Raw genomic sequence first — 23,163 nt, 5'->3', positions numbered from 1 at the left:
GGTTACAACAAACTTCATGAGCGAATAGACGAGGTTCGTATGAAATTATAGATTAACAGTGCGTGGGAGAGAAGGAAAAGTGTTTTATTGAAGAAGAGTTTTTTCTTGTGCTAATCAGTTTAGTAGTAGTCGTTTGAAATATTCTGTGAAAGAAAAATTGAGACAGGGAAATACATAGCTTGCTATTATTCTGGGAGGACTTACTTCACAACTGCAGCCTCCTGACATCTTGATAAACAAACATTTAAAGTTTATATGAGAGAACAAATGGATGATGCATGAAACCCACATTAATTTACACCAAAGGGAGCTTTAATATGACCTACAATCAAACATGTGTCTCAGTGGATAAAACAGCCATGGTCTAGAGTGAGGGAAGACATTATTGTTAGATATTTCAAGAAGTGTGGCATAAGTAATCTCTTTGCAACCTAATAATAAAAATGGTAAAAATGTTATTTAAAAAAATTGTTTAGAAATTAAGGTGTATTTTACAGTCCATAGTATCTTATAGCCCATAAAATTAGGTACTTGCTACAGCCACATTGTTTCTCTCTGCATTTGCAAGTTATGAATCTCCAGTTCAATAGAATTACTCTCAGTCATTTCCAAAACACTTGAAAATTCTGTTATGAATAAATGGTCTGTACTCCAGATTCCAGGGTGTAGCTGCCCCCCCCCCACCCCCACCCCCCTGCCCCATTTTCCCCACTCTTGGATGTCTGTGGTTGCTCCAACACCACTGTTCGATGGCTGGCATTCTCTGCATTGCAGCAGGACCTCCCCATGCAATTTCAATCACTAACTTTCTTCTCACATTATGAAAATATTTTGTTGGTGCCTATCTACAGGAGAAATAATCATCATAATAAAATGAGAGAAATCAGAGCACACACGGAAAGATTTAAGCGTTCGTGTATCCCACATGTTGCTCGAAAGTGTAATGGTAGAGAAGTAGCTTAAAAGTGGTTTGATGAACTGTCTGCTAGGCAGTTAATTGTGAATTGCACAATAATGATGTAGATGTACAATATGACAGGCTCTTCAAACTTTGAAACTCAATTTCTTGAATACACTTCATAAGTACGTTGTACTACTGCATCATTAGTTACATCTAAGTATTTACACCAGTTGTGTGAAAGATAAGCAAAATCGGTGACCTGTCAGATGAACGCTTCTCTTGTGAGAGACTGGATAATGGCATCACAGAATTGTGTAAAGATAAGTTGGTCTTCAGTTCAACATATCTCAGCAGAAACTGCTGCAAACTGAAGCAGTCTTGGCAAATGTATATCTACTTTCTAGTGTCTTGACAATTACGTGCCTGAGACGATTTATTAACGTCGGCTCATTCCCTCGCACTCGCACTGCCCCTACAGTCGTGCCGCAGCCCACTCACCCGCACGGCCTGGCTGTAGGGCCCGATGTTGGCGGGCGCCCAGTGCGAGACGCCCTGCACGTGCAGCTGCCGCCGCCCCAGCCAGCACTTGCCGTCCCCCGCGCCGGGGTCCACGCAGCCATCCTCGCCCGGGCCCCCCGCGCGGTGCGCCGTGGCCTCCAGCGACACCGGCGCCCCCTCCGGCAGGGGGCACTGCACGCACACCCGCGCCGGGGGGTCCGGCCCGGGGAACGCGACGGCGTACTCTCCGTTAGCAGCTGGGTACTGCGACATGTCGCGCAGGTACAGGGTCACCGACACGACGTCACTGAGTGGCACCAGACCTGCGAGTCGAAACTGATAAACGTTAATCAGATTGCTGATGCAGACGTATCTGGGAATGAGAGAAAGCTGACAGTTTTGCTCAAACCACGAGAATACCAAAGCATTTCTTTCCAATTCTATACTACTTCACATGACATATGAGAAGTACAAAGATTATCCCAAAAGTAAGAAATATTTCTTTATATAAAACCATTTATTTTCCGTAAGATTTACATCATTTTAAACATTGAACGTTCATCTATTTTTCTGCATAATCACAATTTCACTCAATGCATGTTTGTAGATACTGTGAAAGTTTTGGTACATGCATGTCATACCAACTTGCCATCATGTCCTTAAGGAAGCAATGAACCTCACCTTTCAGCTCATCCTCAAAACTGAATCGCCTTCATGCCAATTGTTCTGTCAACTTAGGGAAGAGGTGGTAGTCACTGGGTGCCGAGTCTACACTATAGGTTGGGCAATGACAATCCATTCCAACTTTTGCCGGAGAGTGACAGACGGGCGGAGATGGGGGTGAGCACTGGGATGAAGAATGCTTACAACCTTGCTCGATGTTCCTCTTCTTCAATTCTGATTTGTTCATCAGAGTTTTTTCTGTGTTTCACAGTACCTGTCAGCATTTATTGTGGTCCCAATAGGAATATGATCAACAAACAATACTCCCTTTCAATTCCAAAACAACTTTATCAACAGACTGCGTTTCTTTGAATTTTCCTGGCACGGGTGAAGAGTAATGTTGCCATTCGCATGACTGCAGTTTGGTCTTATGTGTTAATGCAGTGCCTCAGTTTCATCAACTGTGACAATTGAGTCCAAAAGTTGACCTTTTTGTCTGCCTCATGGCTAATAAATTTGTGGGAAGAACCAACTAGTGGCCATTTGTGGTCTGCCATCAGCACTCACAGTACTTGTCTTGCACAAGCCTTCCAATATTGTGATTTTACCATTAAAATCTTATGAATGGTGATATGGAAACCAAAATTCAGCTATCATCAACAGCGATCTGCTAATTCTCACAAATGGTCTGCTCAAACTTCGTGACTGTCTCATCAGAGATTAATCGTTACCCGCTGTTTTGTCCAGTGTGAGTTTCAGTATGGCCAGCTGTAAATTCTCTACACCACTTGTGAACATTTTGACCCCCATATAGGACTCTCCATCAATTAGAGATAAATTTCGATTTGTTCAACATCTTTTGTGTAAAAAAAAGTGAATAACTATGTGAACTTTGGACTTGGTAGTACTGTCCAATGAGAGCTCCATTCTCTACAGCTGCCGAGCCAGGAGTGAATGTCCCAGTAAGACATCTGCAGGCTTATTTAGGAATGTGGGAGCATCAGACACAACATAGTGGTCAAGAGCTGCTTCAATAGTTTCTCTGCATCCTCAGTGCTTTACAGATCTTCCTTTTGTTATTACCATTGTAACAGGCATGTTTATGCATAAATGTTTATATGGTTAGGATGGCATATCCAGAATGGTTACTAAGACATGCTTAAAATATCTCTGAAAACCTCTTACCTACCTCATTGAATTCAGTATTACACGAAACATATCCAACTGCCCTAAAAATGTTGCGGTCAGGATGACTTATAATAAGGGAAATGAGGAACAAGTCTCAAACTGTTGACCAATATAATTAATCCTTGCCTTCAGTACGAAATCTGAATGGGTTACCCTGTCTGAGCTGCTTAACAAACTGTTTACATAATCATAGGACAGTTTTTTAAAAAAAGAGTCAAGCACGGAGGCTGCAGACTGCATCTATGTTTTTAAACCTGCTGAATCTTTGGACTCAGTAGCCTAAACCATAGGTTACACCGCAGCTGAAGTCTTACAACTGAGAATTGATCATTACAGTATTTAGCCACACACCACATGAATTCCAAACAAAGTACCAAAATATCATAAAACAGAAGGAAGATTAATGTTTAACATCTCGTCACATCAAGGTCATGAGAGAGACAGTACATAAGGAAGGACGGGGAAGAAAATCGTCCCTGCCCTTTCAAAGGAACCATACCACCATTTGCCTTAGGTGATTTAGTAATATCATGGAAAGCCTGAATCATGATGGGAAAATGTGGCTTTGAACCATCGTCCTCCCAAATGGAAGTTAACCACTGAAATGTAAAATAAGAGTATGATCCTAAATTTTCAGTCAACCACTGAAACAGAGACACAGATGTACCTCAGCACTCAATACTTCAGCCATTTTCCTCTTCTTGATTTATGTAAATGATGAGGCATACCCTTGCAATTTCCATGTAGTAACATGACACCTCAGTCTTATTCTATGCCGGAGAGTATGAGGAGATGGAATCCTTTGCAAAAAAAATTGTGTAATGGAAATGTTCTCACCACATAAATATAAATGATTTATGTTCCATCACGGCAACAGAAATTTGTAGTTGAAAATGTCTTGGGATGTATGTGAGTGATAACCTTCAGTTGGTAAACAGTATTATTTCTGTGTTGGAGAAATTGTGACTGTCTCTAACCAAGTCCTTACAATTGTGTATGATGGGACTGAATTGTGAGGCTGTGCAGTGGATGCATACTTAATCAGAATATTCCTGTTACAGAAAAGTGCAATTACACATTCTGTACGACATCAATTATATATATATATATATATATATATATATATATATATATATATATATATATAGACACACACACACACACACACACACACACACACACTTAATAAAGTCTCTACACTTTTTCATGTTAATTACATTTTTGGGGCCCAAATAATGAAGCAAACAAATATGGTGATACACATGATCACAACACCTGGACAAAATATAACTGCTTTTGACAAAGTAAAAATTAAAAATGACAGACCACAGCCTATTTATCATCAATGGTTTCATTTTACTTAGCAAGCTCTCAAACTCTAATGTCAAAGGATATCTACACTGAAAGATATCAATACAAAATTTAAAACTTGTTTTAATAGATAGATGTTTATAAATTTTCAAAAAACTGTATGAGAGAAGTATATTACATGATACTGTTAGTGTTATGAATCACTTTCTAATATTAGCACATGAATTCTAATACAGCAAAAATGTGAAGTAAGTTTAAGATTCATCACCTGTTTTATAAAAAACATATTTTTCCAAATATAATATAATTGTTCCTGATGGTTTTAAAAGCCACTGACCTGATTAAACTTAGAAGGAAAAATGTAAATAAAATAAATTTGCAATAATGATTGAAGCAGAAGAAATGAATTAAAGATAAAGAACAGACTTAAATATCCTGAGGGGGGGGGGGGGGGGGGGAATTTAATTATAAGAAAAAAATAAATTGGGCAAAATATGCACTATAATTCATAGTTTGTCCTTCACATGTCTAAACCACATTATTTTTTTCCGTAATGGTATCAGATTAGCTTCCATGTTGTTATAACTGGGAGGGGAGGGGAGGGGAGGGGAGGGGAGGGGAGGGGAGGGGAGGGGAGGGGAGGGAGGGAGGGAAGGAAGGGAGAGAAGGGGGACAGAGAGTGAGTGAGTGAGTGAGTGAGAGAGAGAGAGAGAGAGAGAGAGAGAGAGAGAGAGAGTTGGCTAGATCAGTACTTAACATTTGCCCATTTTCAGTTAATTTTTTATTCTTTAATTACATGTGCAGTATGTTCACAGATAAGACACGTTAGTCACAGAGAATACTTTTGTCACACAGTATACATTCAGAGCATTGAGCAGTGTCAGTTTGTGTGTCTCAAATAGATTCCTGTTTACTTCTTTGTAGAGATTACTGGTGCCCGTACCATTTTTGGCACTTTACGCACTGTCAATACCACTTCTGGACCTCTATCTTGTGCAGAAGATGGTAATATTTTTATTTAAGAACTTGTAATACTGAATTACCTACTGAAAGATTTGCTGATGACACTGTCATTCTGTCAGAGACAATTGTTGTGGTCTTCAGTCCTGAGACTGGTTTGATGCAGCTCTCCATGCTACTCTATCCTGTGCAAGCTTCTTCATCTCCCAGTACTTACTGCAACCTAAATCCTTCTGAATCTGCTTAGTGCATTCATCTCTTGGTCTGCCTCTACGATTTTTACCCTCCAATGCTAAATTTGTGATCCCCTGATGCCTCAGCACATGTCCTATCAACCGGTCCCTTCTTCTTGTCAAGTTGTGCCACAAACTCCTCTTCTCCCCAATTCTATTCAATACCTCCTCATTAGTTATGTGATCTACCCATGTAATCTTCAGCATTCTTCTGTAGCACCACATTTCCAAAGCTTCTATTCTCTTCTTGTGTAAACTATTTATCGTCCACATTTCACTTCCATACATGGCTACACTCCATACAAATACTTTCAGAAATGACTTCCTGACATTTAAATCTATACTCGATGTTAACAAAATTTTTCTTCAGAAACGCTATCCTTGCCATTGCCAGTCTACATTTTATATCCTCTCTACTTCGACCATCATCAGTTATTTTGCTCCCCAAATAGCAACACTCATTTACTACTTTAAGTGTCTCATTTCCTAATCTAACTTCCTCAGCATCACCAGACTTAATTCGACTACATTCCATTATCCTCGTTTTGCTTTTGTTGGTGTTCATCTTATATCCTCCTTTCAAGACACTGTCCATTCCGTTCAACTGCTCTTCCAAGTCCTTTGCTGCCTGTGACAGAAATACAATGTCATCGGCAAACCTCAAAGTTTTTATTTCTTCTCCATGGATTTTAATACCTACTCCCAATTTTTCTTTTATTTCATTTACTGCTTGCTCAATATACAGATTGAATAACACCGGGGAGAGTCTACAACCCTGCCTCACGCCCTTCCCAACCACTGTTTCCCATTCATGCCCTTCGACTCTTATAACTTCCATCTGATTTCTGTATAAATTGTAAATAGCCTTTCGCTCCCTGTATTTTACCCCTGCCACCTTTAGAATTTGGAAGAGAGTATTCCAGTCAACATTGTCAAAAGCTTTCTCTAAGTCTACAAATGCTAGAAACGTAGGTTTGCCTTTCCTTAACCTTTCTTCTAAGATAAGTCGTAAGGTCAGTATTGCCTCACTTGTTCCAACACTTCTATGGAATCCAAACTGATCTTCCCCGAGGTCGGCTTCTACCAATTTTTCCATTCTTCTGTAAAGAATTCACGTTAGTATTTTGCAGCTGTGACTTATTAAACAGATAGTTCGGTAATTTTCACATCTGTCAACACCTGCTTTCTTTGGGATTGGAATTATTATATTCTTCTTGAAGTCTGAGGGTATTTCGCCTGTGTCATACAGCTTGTTCACCAGGCGGTAGAGTTTTGTCAGGACTGACTCTCCTAAGGCTGTCAGTAGTTCTAATGGAATGTTGTCTACTCCCGCAGCCTTGTTACGACTCAGGTCTTTCAGTGCTCTGTCAAACTCTTCACGCAGTATCATATCTCCCATTTCATCTTCATCTACATCCTCTTCCATTTCTATAATATTGTCCTGAAGTACATTGCCCTTGTATAGACCCTCTATATACTCCTTCCACCTTTCTGCTTTCCCTTCTTTGCTTAGAACTGGGTTTCCATCTGAGCTCTTGATATTCATAGAAGCGGCTCTCTTTTCTCCAAAGGTCTCTTTAATTTTCCTGTAGGCAATATCTATCTTGCCCCTAGTGAGATAACCCTGTGCATCCTTACATTTGTCCTCTAGCCATCCCTGCTTCGCCATTTTGCACTTCCTGTTGATCTCATTTTTGAGGCGTTTGTATTCCTTTTTGCCTGTTTCATTTACTGCATTTTTATATTTTCTCCTTTCATCAATTAAATTCAATATTTCTACTGTTACCCAAGGATTTCTACTAGCCCTCATCTTTTTACCTATTTGATCCTCTGCTGCCTTCACTACTTCATCCCTCAGAGCTACCCATTCTTCTTCTACTGTATTTCTTTGCCCCATTCCTGTCAATTGTTCCCTTATGCTCTCCCTGAAACTCTGTACAACCTCTGGTTTAGTCAGTTTATCCAGGTCCCATCTACTTAAATTCCCACCTTTTTGCAGTTTCTTCAGTTTTAATCTACAGTTCATAACCAACAGATTGTGGTCAGAGTCCACATCTGCCCCTGGAAATGTCTTACAATTTAAAACCTGGTTCCTAAATCTCTGTCTTACCATTATATAATCTATCTGATACCTACTAGTATCTCCAGAATTCTTCCATGTATACAATCTTCTTTTATGATTCTTGAACCAAGTGTTAGCTATGATTAAGTTATGCTCTGTGCAAAATTCTACCATGCGGCTTCCTCTTTCATTTCTTAACCCCAATACATATTCACCTACTATGTTTCCTTCTCTCCCTTTTCCTACTCTCGAATTCCAGTCACCCATCACTATTAAATTTTCGTCTCCCTTTACTGCCTGAATAATTTCTTTTATCTCATCATACATTTCATCAATTTCTTCATCCTCTGCAGAGCTAGTTGGCATATAAACTTGTACTACTGTAGTAGGCATGGGCTTCGTGTCTATCTTAGCCACAATAATGCGCTCACTACGCTGTTTGTAGTAGCTTACTCGCATTCCTATTTTTTTTTATTTATTATTAAACCTACTCCTGCATTACCTCTATTTCATTTTGTATTTATAACCCTGTATTCACCTGACCAAAAGTCTTGTTCCCCCTGCCACCGAAGTTCACTAATTCCCACTATATCTAACTTTAACCTATCTATTTCCCTTTTTAAATTTTTTAACCTACCTGCCCGATTAAGTGATCTGACATTCCACGCTCCGATCTGTAGAACACCAGTTTTCTTTCTCCTGATAACGATGTCCTCTTGAGTAGTCCCCGCCCGGAGATCCGAATGGGGGACTATTTTACCTCTGGAATATTTTACCCAAGAGGACACCATCATCATTTAACCATACAGTAAAGCTGCATGCCCTCAGGAAAAATTACGGCTGTAGTTTCCCCTTGCTTTCAGCCGTTCGCAGTACCAGCACAGCAAGGCCGTTTTGGTTAGTGTTACAAGGCCAGATCAGTCAATCATCCAGACTAGTGCCCCTGCAACCTACGGTACGGCCATCTGTATCGCTGAGGCACGCAAGCCTCCCCACCAAAGGCAAGGTCCATGGTTCATGGGGGGAGGGATAAGAGGTTATAATATGAATACCTTCATAACTGAAATAAGGATAATGCAGTGCACTCAATCAATGCTCAGGGAATTAGATTACAAAATGAGACACCGAAAGTTGTACACAAATTTTTCTACTCTAGGGGCAAAATAACTGGCAATGGCAGAAGTAAGGAGGATATAACACATGTACTTGCAATAGCAAGAAAAGATTTATGAAAAAGAGAAATATGTAACACATAAGTGTTAGTGGGTCTTTGCTAAAGATGTACGTACGGAGTCATCTGCTTCTGTAGCTGAGTGATTAGTGTAGATGGCTGCGGTGCAGAGGATCCGGGATCAATTCCCGGTACTGACGAGGATTTTTCCTGAGTGCAAGGACCGGTTTGGGGTGCACTCAGCCTCATGATGACAATTTAGGAGCTACATGGCCAAGTAGTAGTAGCTCCACAGTCTGGAAAGTCTGAAAAATGGCCAGGAGAGCAGTGTGCTGACCATGTGCCTGCTCCCCCCCCCCCCCCCCCCCCCTCCCTCCCCCGGTATCACACCAGCATAACGCCACATGGCAGAAAATAACACAGCGATCGGTATATATCTCCCTCGGGTCCTCGCGGCGTGGACAAGGAGCGTATTTTATACGCCTGAAGAGAAGCCTTACACAGAAGTGAAACGTGATGCTGCAGAAGAATGGTGAAGCTTAGATAGACATATCAGGTAACTAATGAAGTAGTACTGAAATAAGTCATGCAGAAAGGAGCTTTATGAGACAATTTGCCAGCAAGAAGGGATTGATTGACAGGACACACCCTGAACCATTAAAGAATATTCAACTTTGCATTGGAGGGAAGTATGGTGGATACAAATTTGTAGGGGGGAGATCACAGCTTGACTGCATTAAGTAACTTCAGGTGGACGGGTAGTTATGGAGAGACGGGAGGGGCTTGCACAGGATATGCTAGCACAGAGAGCTGCTTAAAACCAGGCTTTGCGCTGAAGACAGTAGCAAGGACACACAATCAGAGATAATCTAACTGATACAATTTACCTTTTTTATTTTTGTACACTATCTTCTCTTAAATGAGAAAAACAGTACAGAAATAGCAGTAACTCAGGAACAGGCATATGGCTGAACATTTCGTTACTACAAAAGTGCTGCATAAAACTACCAAACACTTACTAGTGGCACTGCAATACCTTAGCTACATTAGAAAACTAACTGTTTGCGAGTAAGGCTGCAACAGAGGGGAGGGGGGGGGGGGGGGGGGGGGCAGGGGTCACTGGCAGATTGGGAGTAGGACAAACATTATGGTGACATGGTGCTTGAAATGTTCCTCCTCCTACTGTCCATACATTGAAAGAGTAATTTCCATCCACAAGATAGCAAGGGCAAGTACAAGGGTAGGCATAATAAGACAAATGAAGTAAGAAAGCAAGTAAAAACTTTTAGCACAAGAATTTAGTCAATTTCTCAATATATTCTCCACCCATGGCTAAAGATTTGATCCAAAAAGCTTCCAATTTTTTTCCTCCATATCAGAAAATAGATTTCGTCAAACTCTTCAAAATTCGCATTGATGGCAGCAAACCCTTTCTCATTTGATGCAAATCTCTTCCCACAACATTGAATTTGCAAGATGAGGAATAGAAATAAGTCCTGTGAAGGTAAATATAGGAAATCGGGCCAATAGGAAATCTATTAGAAGCTCAAATTTTGCACTTTTGCTGTTGTGACAGTTCCAGAGTGGGATACTGAGTTCGCCTGATCTGACATCATCTTGTTGCAGGCCTATCTTCACCCCTTTTCATTCAATTCTTGTTCCAAACAATCCATCAGTGATGTACAAAAGTCTCCAAGTATTCCTGTGCCCTTTTCCGTGGAAGGACCCAGGTTCCCCCAACAGTCACGAATCAAAGCAAAATGTCACAGTGGCTGCAGTTAAACATCATCAAACATCTTGCTGAATCACTTGTCCAGATTCATTTCTGAATCTCTGTCAGCAGTCTCACCTTATAAGTCTTCTCATCCAGGTGTCACTGGCCTGGGGGACACTCACCAGATGCTACGTGCTGTACAGAGGGGCGTATGGTCAGTACTCCACCCTCCTGGTCATTTTATTGACTTTCCAGACCTCAAAGCTACTACTTCTCAATCGAGTAGCTCCTCACTTGGTAGCAAGAGGGCAAGTGCAGTCTGTACCAGTCTTCCTGTTGAAGAAAAATCCTAGGCAGTACCGGGAATTGAACCTGTGTCATCTGCACGGTAGCCGCCTACACCAATCACTCTGCTACGGGTAAAGCTTTGAATTATAATTTCTCAAATTTTTCCAACGAGCTCTGTTATGGGGGTCTCAACTGGTTAGCTGGAGTACTTTGCATCTTCACTGCTTCTGCTGCCATGTTCAAGCTGATTAATGCTACAATAAATTGACTTCTGAGCTGGTGCAGTGGCGCTACAAACTTCATCCAGCTCAGTTTCCACGTGCTTGACAGCATAACCAGTTAACGGCAACACACAACTCGTTTTCCTTCAACCTAATGAAAAAACACTACAGTTTTTAAAGCGTGTCTTTGGAAGGTGAATTATGTAGCTTGGTAGCAGGAGTGGAACCAACATCAAATCCTGCCATACTTCACAATTCATGCTCAGCATTCTTAGTTTACTTTTACTCTTGCAGTAAATTTTGCTAATGTGACCCTCTCCTTTCCGTCATCCAAAAGAAATGTCTGAACTTCCCAGCTTCAGCCTCCCTGTAGAATTTTACAGGTCACAGATCACCAGTTCTGTCAAAAGGAAAAGGATAAAGGGTGGAGGATAGAGCTGATGCCATTAGGAACTTGTAATTCGAGTACTGTACCTACTCTGGAGCTGATCGAGGGCATCCCTCATGGCTGCAGAAGTGTTCTTCCCGTGGCCTTCCACGCCTGCCACCCAAGTCCACCCTGCCTCATCAGTTGCAGACAGTGGCAGGTAGGTCTGCGTAGATTCGTCAATCCCCTCACTGTAGCTGCTATCTGCATCACTGTCGTCAAGTGGAATTTTTTCCTGTCAGCCCCGCCAGAAGGAAGACACTAATTAATACATAAGCTCTTGAATCTCATTAATCAGACAGATACAGTGTATATCTGTGTGTGTGTGTGTGTGTGTGTGTGTGTGTGTGTGTGTGTGTGTGTGTGTGTGTGTTTGTTTTTACCTCCAGCACAAGTCTGGAAATCCTGGAGCAATTTAGGCCAAACATGGCCTACATATGATTTACCTGGGAACCTGCCGCCAACAAGTCACCCATTTTGTACATATTATGCATGCAATTACATACCTAGATGTAACGGATACTGCTCTTGTAATAGCAACAATAATGATGATGATAATGACAGTAACCATTGGGGTAGATTCCTGACGATGCATAATCAAAGGTATGATAGGATATCATGACAAAATAAAACATTCATGTGCATATCACAAATATAGTGTAATTATTCAAAGCATGCACAGCACGGTATGACTTCACTGTGATATGCACATGAACAAATCATGATTTTACCACAGTGTCTTATTATATCTTGATTACACAGGATGATTCAGCTGCTCTACCGATGTCATTTTACGCACTCCACAATGTTATCTCTGGCCTTCACAAACCTAGTGCAAGATTTTCATATTCTCTCCCTCACTACGTGCAAACCATTAGTCCTAGAGAAAAAAGGAACAGATCCTTTTTGTAGGAGATTACTGTACTTACATTTTGTACTGGGATATGTTTTTGCTAGAGGCCATAGTTTGAGTTCCTCAAGAAAAACATACACAAGTTACTTCAAATACACCCCTGCTCCCCTACTCAGCCCCCACCAGTCAGGATTTATAGTATGTTGTTTACGGCAGTCTCTCTTACCAAAGTCAAAAATTTCCAACTGCATTAAATACTTCCCACATTTAACCTTCTTTGGTCTTCATTAACTGGCCTCATTACATGCCACTGGCGTAGTACAGCACTTACAAATTGTAAAACTGATGTTTCTGTAAATTTTACCTAACAATTTTGTGAATTTTAACTGCATAAAATAAACAATTACATCATTGTATTTGTGAGGCTTTCTGACTGCAATACTACTATGCTTGTAAGGTTTAAGTTAATAGTTTGTTTATTTGTCTTTGGAACAAAGTACATCACTGATTCTGCATGTCAAGGATCTGACAGTTTGTCGGTATGTTTGTGGAGGTATGTGGTATTTGATGTCTACGCACAGATTAAGTAATTCATGTAAATAAGGGACTGCTCATTTGTGCATGCGGTGATGGCACCTGATAGTGCTCAAGATGAGTTCCCTAGGATTTACATCAGACAAATTTGGGTGCCGAGACATCGACTTGAGTTCACTATAAGGCTCCTAAAACCACTGTAATGTGGTTCTGGCTCTGAGTCATGGACAATTACCCTGCTGAAAGATGACATCGCCGTCAGTGAAGACATCAAGCATGTGGGGATGCAGCTGGTTTGCAGCTGTCAGTATGTCTTCGATTACCACCATAGGTCCCATGCAAGCGCAAGAGAATGTCTGCCGCAGCATAATACTACTCTCACCAGCCTGCATCTGTGGTATGCTGCACATTTTGAGCCACCATTTACCTCAATGGCGGCATTTGTGGAGATGACCATCCATCTAGTGTAGGAAAAATGTGATTCACCTGAAGAGCTGACATGTTTCCATTGAGTGATAGCTGAATCCTGATGGTCCTGTGCCTGCTGCAATGCTAACTGACGAGGTTGTTGGGACAAGATGTGAACACATAAGGGTGGTCTGTAGTGGAGCACCACGTTCGACAATGTACAATGAACTGTGTGCTCTGAAACACTTGCGCATGCACCAGTAGTGTGGTCTTTCGGCAGAGATGCCACAGATCACCATCTATCCTCCTTTACAGAGCAGACAAACCTCTACGCTCTGTGAAGAGCCATCAATGTCCAATCATTTAGCACCAAGTGGTAGTTTCACTGTTCTTCTACCTCTTTTGGTAGATGCTCGTTCCAGTAGCACGTAAACATTAGACCAGCTTCACAATTTTCGAGGTACTTGTTCACACATTTTGCATAAAAATAATCTGCCCTTTGACAAAGTCGCTTATCTGAAAGGATTTTTCCATTTGCAGCCCAAGCTTCGCTCGGTTGATCTCCCATCTGTCTCTGCTGTGCTTACATACTTTTCATAGAGCACCATGTGCCCACAATGTCACCAGAGAGCATCCAACCTCACAGTGGGCAGTGGTCATAATATTTTTGCTTATCAGTGTCGTTTGAACATAGTGAGCAAGAGAACATAAAAATCTCACCTGTAGTTTCGCAAGGTCAGATGTAACACTGCGGGTTGCATAAAATGATGTCAGTAGGGGCAGCTTAATCACAATGCTTTTTATTATTATTGTTATTTTCTGAAAAACTTGGTTAATTGTAGAGATACAAGTATATTGTGAAATACTAGAAAAAAGAAAATGATGAGACCAGTATGCATTATACGCAGACTTTTAGCCTCGTCCCCTTAGCCCAGTGGGCTAACACCACTGTTCCACAGCTGGTGCTCTTGTATGGTATTCGGCAGGCTCGTAAAACTTGGAACCTCAATTTCTCAAAAATGCCCATTGTAATAGAACAGCATTTGTTACAGTTGTCACTATGTTCTGCAATCCTGTGACAGATGAGCAAATTCAGTGTCATCAGGTGCACGCTTCCCGTATTAGTACTAGAGGACAAGTACCGTGAGGGCTAATACAGTCATTCCTCATCTATTTGCAAAAGTGAGGTGAGAAATGATGGAATTTACACATAACTCTGCTACACTGGGAACAATTTCAACTAAATTTGGTATAAATATGACTTACTGTATGAAAAAAGGTACTGTTGGACTGGGACACTGCTAACATTCTCAGGATGACAGTAAGGGTGTAGGAGGGAATGGGTTGATGTGCAAGCATAACTCTGCAATGTCTGGAGCAGTTATACCAAATCTGATATACATGCGGCTTACTTTCTATGAAAAATCAACATGGAGGCAAGGTGCCATTACTATTGCTATAAGTGAATATGGGGTGGAATACAGGTAATGTAAAGATAATCGAAAACAAACAATATTAGTGTCACATTAAACATTTTTGTGGTCCCCAGGCAGGCTGGTGATTCTCACAATGCAGTTTCACCTTGAAAAGTGTGAGAAGGGTGTGGAAACTGAGTAATGTGTAAAAGTAATAGAACATAACTGACAATCCTGTCAAATCTACAATTTATGGGATCAGTAGGCCAGACAATGACAGTTATTATGACGTTTCACCCTTAATAGGATTGGGATAAATAAGAAACTAGAAAACAGCATCAAAATTTATGAGGTACAGATTTACTACCCAATAGTGAAAATTTGTGGTGGACTAGGACTCGAACCCGGATTTCCTGCTTATCGCAAGCGGTCACCTAATACACTTCGACACAGTGTACGCTCCACAGACCGATATATACTTCTGTACATCACACTGTCTACATCCTTATATCTTAGCCCACTAAAACAGCATGTAACCATGTAGTTATTTTGTAATTCTAAAATAATGAAACCTTATTGTTAGTATATTATGGCTGCAACAGGTCATAATGAAATTCAGCGAGTATGCACTCATTATGAAATACTGGAAAGTGACTGCAAGAATCTGACACCTTTCAAGAAGCCTCTGCAAGATGTGTACTCATCTCTTTCTTTCAATGTTCTCATTAACTGCTTTTGCTGCATATACTACTTTATTTACTACAGCTTCACTGCCCCAGAATAAAATGTCACAGGATAACAGCAAGTGAAAGTATGTGAGGCAAGTAAACACTTTTTTCTTCCAAACAGTACAGTGTGAGAGAGTTCAAATATCAGCAAATTGTGTCAAACTCAGCACCTTAACAAACTTATCGACAGCCTGCTTCTATCTTTGCTTAATTTCAGTTGAATAAAGTGAATTTCACATGTACACTCATACCCGCTTGCACGTGACTGTGCACCGTGCATCAGTCAGCTATATTACATGTGCAAACAAAGTTGACACTCAGCGCAATGGCTAATGGGAGTAGCTGTAAAGGCATTTCCCATTTAACTTGTGTGTACCTGTGTCTCTGTAAACTCACAGTCACCATTGTTGTGATCGTCTGGCTCATAGACGTGAACATGCACATCCCACCTCCTCCGCCCACCGCCTCACACGCAATACATAGAATACAGTATAACCCCACTTTTACGTTCCCAGAATTAACGTTTTCCCGCTGTTTACGACATTTATCGTTCCCATCAAATTTCCTATGACCACAATGTTAATTTGCACTCGATTTTGAATCAACAAATTTATAAGTTTCCCACGATTTATGCATTGCAAAAAAATATTTGTCGAGGAAAAAAAAAAAGGCTGGCACGATGTTGGCTGTCCAGTAGTGTTTACAAATATTACGTGGTTAAGTTTCTTGACACCAGGGCACTCTGCTCAGTGAATTTGAGCCAGTAAATGTGTAAAAGTTGGAACAATTTGTGTCGTATCTCCTGCTGCTACCAAGCATTACTTGGCGTGATGACTGATGGGAGTAACTAGGTCAGCTGGAATAAAGATATTGTGACCATTCGCAACCATTTCCGAACACTCTACCATGTAAATGCAGTTTCGTGATTGTTCTAATCATCGTGACACCTTTGTCGAACCACACGTTTAGCGTGTTTCAGCATTTGGCCTCTTGTAGGGCTAGCTGACACCGTCATTCACTTTGTGTTGCTCAAATGTTTTTAGTTTAAACACAATGACAGTTACGAATTTTTTCATGCTGAGCAAAATGTGTTTCGAGAATTTATTCTCGTTGTCAGGAGCAGTATTTTCGTATTATTTTTTGTGATGTTACACAAGCAGTGTGAGTGATAGTTTACGTGTGCATGGTTTTCTACATAACAGGAGGCACAGTACCTGATAACGTCAAAAAGATGACTACAGTGCATGAGAGGCAGAATAACACATATTCAAACACCACACAAAAAACATATGTACATATATGCACTTGAGAACGACAAAAAATTCTCAAAACGCGTTGTTAAGCGTCAAAAAAAAAAAAGTAACTAGTGCAGTATTTCATTATTTAAACAATGGATAACAACTGCAGGCTTTCCAAAGACATTGATTGTGACATTTGAAATTAAAAATTGTTGGAGCACATTGTTAGACATGAAAAAATATGTGACTAGTGCAGTATTTCATTATTTAAATAATGAATGACAACTGCAGGCTTTCCAAAAACATCAATTATGATGTTTGAAATTAAGACAAACGTTTCTACTTCCCAACCACTTGTCAATTCCAGTTACATCAGTGGTTTTTATTAGATAATAAACCTCTATTAGATAATAAAAAAAAAGCCCCTAACAAGTCTTTTAATGCCTGTTATGTACATATATCATACATAAAGTGCAAAAATGCAAGGGGGTATCCTATGCATAACTTTTACAGCTTAAAACGTTATTTCCCACATTTACATTTTCCCCCATTTTAAACCATTTTTTTGAAGTCCCTCGAAAAGTGTAAAAGCGGGGTTTCACTGTATCACTAACTACTGAATAGTCACTTTTTTTTTTCCTTTTCAGTTTAAGTGCACTTTCTACATAAAATAAGGGAAAGGAAACCACTTACCTAGTTAACACTAGCTTTCACGCTCTCTCATCCATTACCACACACAGCCAGAAAGACAATCAAATGTATGTGGCTCACTGTGAGAGTGATAACTGGATATTGATTACTGAAAGCAGGTTCCTGGGTAGATGGAGGTGGGAAAGGTTGGGCGGTAGAGAAACACGCACGAGTCAAGAAGGGATAGCAGGGTAGCATGAGGCTGATCTTTCACCAGATGACTAAGTGGCTGCACAAGATAAAAAGAGTTCGTGTAAGTGATAGAGACAGGGAGACAGTGTGTTACCAGTTCAAACTGTAGTTACAGTGTGACAATACATCTAGTGAGGGAACACGGCCAACTATTGTACACCTGCCCACTGCCAACCTGTGGCAAATCACAAACTTGACCATCTTATTGTTGAACACACAATGCACCACAACACTGATGGCTTCAACAGCTGCTTCCCTACATGACCCGTTTGGATACTACCTTCCTGCAGAAGTTTCTTTTAACTACACAGAAATTCCTCTCCAGCATATCCTGCACTCTCACAATCCTCCTGGTCTAAACCTCCACCAACTTGTCTCCCACTGCCTCACCTTACCTTTTCCCTTCTCTCTTCTGCCCACACCACTCCTTCCCCATCCAGTTCATGCATGCCTTCTCCCACTACTCTTCTTACCCCTCCTCCCACCCACGCTCTCTCTCTCTCTCTCTCTCTCTCTCTCTCTCTCTCTCTCTCTCTCTCTCCCACTCTCTCCCCCCCTCCCCATTTTTCACCCCCCTCCTGTTCCCATCACCACCACCTTCCCCTCATTTTTCTCCCCTCCAACCCCTGTCTCGCTCAGTCTCTCTCTCAATCTTGCTCTGCCCTCTGAACTTCTTTTGTCTTGTGCAGCTGCTGAGTCATCTGGTAAAAACCTGTGTCACGCCACCCTGCTACCAATTCCTCGCCTCGTGTGTCCTGCCCTGCCCCTCTCCAGCTCCATCCAAAAGTCAACTGCTTTTGATAATCAAAATTCAATAACAAGTGCCGCTGGTCCACGAGCGAGTATGTTTGGGTGTCTTTGTGGGTGTAGGTGTGAATTTGTGTACTCTTAATAGAAAAAGAGCAAGAGCTCGGAAGCTAGTGTTAACTCTCTTCTATTACCTACTGCTTTGCGCCATGCACCAGTCCTCTACAGGTAAGTGGTTGTCTTTCCCTTATTTTATATATTTTTCCATCCATAAATTTCCTTAAGTGCACATTCTCAAAAATAATGGATTTCAGTTCGTTTTGCAATGAACGTGGGTTGGTGTACTTGGTGGTACGAGTGTGGCTGTGTGAGAGACTATGCAAATCTAAAAATGAAAAAAAATACAGCTAGTTCAAATGCTAGTAAAATTTTCTGTACTATCACATGTGACTGTGCACCATGCATCAATGAGCTATATGACTGCCTGTATTCATTTTTTAACTAGCTGTGGTTAAATATGTATAAAATAAACTGGTGTGTACCTGTGTCTCTGTAAACTCACAGTCATCATTGTAGTCATCATCTGGCCCATAGCCGGTGTCTGCATCACGGCCTTTAGGTGGAGTCGGTGGACTGTCCTCGGCTTCTTCGTCAATGTCTGCTGTCAGATCTTGCCACGTCTTAACAGGCAATCCAGCAATACGTTCCGCCATTGTGAAGTGCACATTCTGGAAGACAGTACAGTACAGTTACAGACACACTGCACCTATTGTAGACAGTGTGGGGGGAAAACACCAACTAAAGTTTCTTTTTGTACACACACAGTAAGTCAGAAAGACATGATCTGCTGAGTATATATGATGCAGATCCTTTATAAACTGAATAAAGTAAAGGTTATAGAGAAGATTGAAGTATATCAAAGGCCCTTCGCATACCCTCACTGGACAAACTGAGCTGTAAAGCATAGTTCCTAGAGAAATTTGATAAGGTACTGCACACCATTTAACATTTTCAGTCTCATTTCCCAGCTTCACACTGTAACCCAGTTTCCTGTGCCACTTCGCAACATTGTCACATTCTTGCGGTACAAAGCCTCCCTTCGACTGTCGTACCCCACAGCTTCAGCTTCTGCACTCTGTTCGATCTCCCATGTTGTCCTTTCTCTAATGACATGTGATGGATAGCAATGTTGCCGTGTATTTTAAATACTGCTGAGTTTGTTCACTTCTGGCCTGTCTCAATTACTTTTTAGATAGTTGTTAAGTATGTGCTGACTTCATTTTACCTATTATATGTTAGTGAATCGTCATACCGCTTTTCTCCTTCCCAATCTCCAGCTCCTGTTGTTATTTGACTTTGACATTCTGGACAAATGACTAATAATGGATGATTGTGTTTTCTTCTTGACAATAATAATAAAAAAAAAACCTAGAAACTTGGTGAGGAGGTAAACCGAAAAAAAGATCATGACTTGTGCACTACAACATATCGGATGCCTGGTTAGATTTCCATAAACCAATGTAAAAATCAGGAAGTGATAAAAGTGAAGGTGACTCTTCGTATATAGGAATACTAAAGGAACAAACAGCCCCACAAAATTACAGTCCAATGTCCTTTATATCAATTTGCTTCAGAATTCTTGAACATATTCTCCCCCCATGAACCATAGACCTTGCCGTTGGTGGGGTGGCTTGCATGCCTCAGCGATACAGATAGCCGTACCATAGGTGCAACCACAATGGAGGGGTATCTGTTGAGAGGCCAGACAAACATGTGGTTCCTAAAGAGGGGCAGCAGCCTTTTCAGTAGTTGCAGGGGCAACAGTCTGGATGATTGACTGATCTGGCCTTGTAACACTAACCAAAATAGCCTTGCTGTGCTGGTACTGCGAACGGCTGAAAGCAAGGGGAAACTACGGCCATAATTTTTTCCCGAGGGCATGCAGCTTTACTGTATGGATAAATGATGATGACGTCCTCTTGGGTAAAATATTCCGGAGGTAAAATAGTCCCCCCTTCGGATTTCCGGGCAGGGACTACTCAGGAAGACGTCGTTATCAGGAAAAAGAATACTAGCGTTCTACGGATCGAAGCGTGGAATGTCAGATCCCTTAATCGGGCAGGTAGGTTAGAAAATTTAAAAAGGGACATGGATAGGTTAAAGTTAGATATAGTGGGAATTAGTGAAGTTTGGTGGCAGGAGGAACAAGACTTTTGGTCAGGTGAATACAGGGTCATAAATACAAAATCAAATAGGGGTAGTGCAGGAGTAGGTTTAATAATGAATAAAGCAATAGGAATGCACATAAGCTACTACAAACAGCACAGCGAATGCATTGTTGTGGCCAAGATAGACATGAAGCCCACGTCTACGACAGTAGTACAAGTCTATATGCCTACTAGCTCTGCAGATGACGAAGAAATTGAAGAAATGTATGATGAGATAAAAGAAATTATTCAGATAGTGAAGGGAGACAAAAATTTAATAGTCATGGGTGACTGGAATTCGATAGTAGGAAAAGGAAGAGAAGGAAACATAATAGGTGAATATGGATTGGGGTTAATAAATGAAAGAGGAAGCCGCCTGGTGGAATTTTGCACAGAGAACAACTTAATCATAGCTAACACTTGGTTCAAGAACCATAAAAGAAGGTTGTATACATGGAAGAAGCCTGGAGATACTGACAGATTTCAGATAGATTATATAATGGTAAGACAGAGATTTAGGAACCAGGTTTTAAATTGTAAGACATTTCCAGGGGCAGATGTGGACTCTGACCACCATCTATTGGTTATGAACTGTAGATTAAAACTGAAGAAACTACAAAAAGGTGGGAATCTAAGGAGACGGGGCCTGGATAAACTGACTAAACCAGAGGTTGCACAGAGTTTCAGGGAGAGCATAAGGGAACAATTGACAGGAATGGGGGAAAGAAATACAGTAGAAGAAGAATGGGTAGCTTTGAGAGATGAAGTAGTGAAGGCAGCGGAGGATCCAGTAGGTAAAAAGACGAGGGCTAGTAGAAATCCTTGGGTGACAGAAGAAATACTGAATTTAATTGACGAAAGGAGAAAATATAAAAATGCAGTAAATGAAGCAGGCAAAAAGGAATACAAACGTCTCAAAAATGAGATCGACAGGAAGTGCAAAATGGCTAAGCAGGCATGGCTAGAGGACAAATGTAAGGATGTAGAGGATTATCTCACTAAGGGTAAGATAGATACTGTCTACAGGAAAATTAAAGAGACCTTTGGAGAAAAGAGAGCCGTTTCTATGAATATCAAGAGCTCAGATGGAAACCTAGTTCTAAGCGAAGAAGGGAAAGCAGAAAGGTGGAAGGAGTATGTAGAGGGTCTATACAAGGGCGATGTACTTGAGGGCAATGTTATAGAAATGGAAGAGGATGTAGATGAAGATGAAATGGGAGATATCATACTGCATGAAGAGTTTGATAGAGCACTGAAAGACGTAAGTTCAAACAAGGCCCCGGGAGCAGACAACATTCCATTAGAACTACTGACAGCCTTAGGAGAGCCAGTCCTGACAAAGCTCTACCATCTGGTGAGCAAAATGTATGAGACAGGCAAAATACCCTCAGACTTCAAGAAGAATATAATACTTCCAATCCCAAAGAAAGCAGGTGCTGACAGATGTGAAAATTACCGAACTATCTGTTTAATAAGTCACGGCTGCAAAATACTAACACGAATTCTTTACAGACGAATTGAAAAACTGGTAGAAGCCGACCTCAGGGAAGATCAGTTTGGATTCCGTAGAAATATGGGAACACGTGAGGCAATACTGATCCACAACTTATTTTAGAAGTTAGATTAAGAAAAGGCAAACCTACGTTTCTAGCATTTGTAGACTTAGAGAAAGCTTTTGACAATGTTGACTGGAATACTCTCTTTCAAATTCTGAAGGTGGCAGGTGTAAAATACAGGGAGTGAAAGGCTATTTACAATTTGTACAGAAACCAGATGGCAGTTATAAGAGTCAAGGGGCATGAAAGGGAAGCAGTGGTTGGGAAGGGAGTGAGACAGGTTTCTAGCCTCTCGCCGATGTTATTCAATCTGTGTATTGAGCAAGCAGTAAATGTAATAAAAGAAAAATTTGGTGTAGGTATTAAAATCCATGGAGAAAAAATAAAAACTTTGAGGTTTGCCGATGACATTGTAATTCTGTCACAGACAGCAAAGGACTTGGAAGAGCAGTTGAACGGAATGGACAGTGTCTTGAAAGGAGGATATAAGATGAGCATCAACAAAAGCAAAACGAGGATAATGGAAAGTAGTCGAATTAAGTCGGGTGATGCTGAGGGAATTAGAGTGGGAAATGAGACACTTGAAGTAGTAAAGGGGTTTTGCTATTTGGGGAGCAAAATAACTGATGATGGTCGAAGTAGAGAGGATATAAAATATAGACTGGCAATGGCAAGGGAAGCGTTTCTGAAGAAGAGAAATTTGTTAATAACGAGTATAGATTTAAGTGTCAGGAGGTCGTTTCTGAAAGTATTTGTATGGAGTGTAGCCATGTATGGAAGTGAAACATGGATGATAAATAGTTTGGACAAGAAGAGAATAGAAGCTTTCGAAATGTGGTGCTACAAAAAAATGCTGCAGATTAGATGGATATATCACATAACTAATGAGGAGGTATTGAACAGAATTGGGGAGAAGAGCAGTTTGTGGCACAACTTGACTAGAAGAAGGGGTCGGTTG

General features: G+C 40.9%; 1 protein-coding gene across 2 annotated transcripts in view; it reads right to left on the bottom strand.

Annotated features, from left to right (window-relative positions):
* The window catches only part of LOC126425177 (uncharacterized), a 112,939-nt gene that overhangs the window by 13,976 nt on the left and 75,800 nt on the right, over nt 1-23,163 (bottom strand). For both annotated transcript variants that reach the window (XM_050088130.1, XM_050088131.1), the window contains exons 7-9: nt 18,985-19,170; nt 11,689-11,872; nt 1,400-1,722 (exon numbers count right to left, since the gene is read on the bottom strand). In XM_050088130.1, coding sequence (XP_049944087.1) covers nt 1,400-1,722; nt 11,689-11,872; nt 18,985-19,170 — 693 coding nt within the window. The remainder of the gene's footprint in view (nt 1-1,399; nt 1,723-11,688; nt 11,873-18,984; nt 19,171-23,163) is intronic.

Source organism: Schistocerca serialis, chromosome 10 (assembly GCF_023864345.2).
Source record: "Schistocerca serialis cubense isolate TAMUIC-IGC-003099 chromosome 10, iqSchSeri2.2, whole genome shotgun sequence".
NCBI classification, from domain to species: domain Eukaryota; kingdom Metazoa; phylum Arthropoda; class Insecta; order Orthoptera; family Acrididae; genus Schistocerca; species Schistocerca serialis.
The sequence above is the reverse complement of the archived record's forward strand: the minus strand, read 5'-3'. Positions and strand labels throughout refer to the sequence as shown.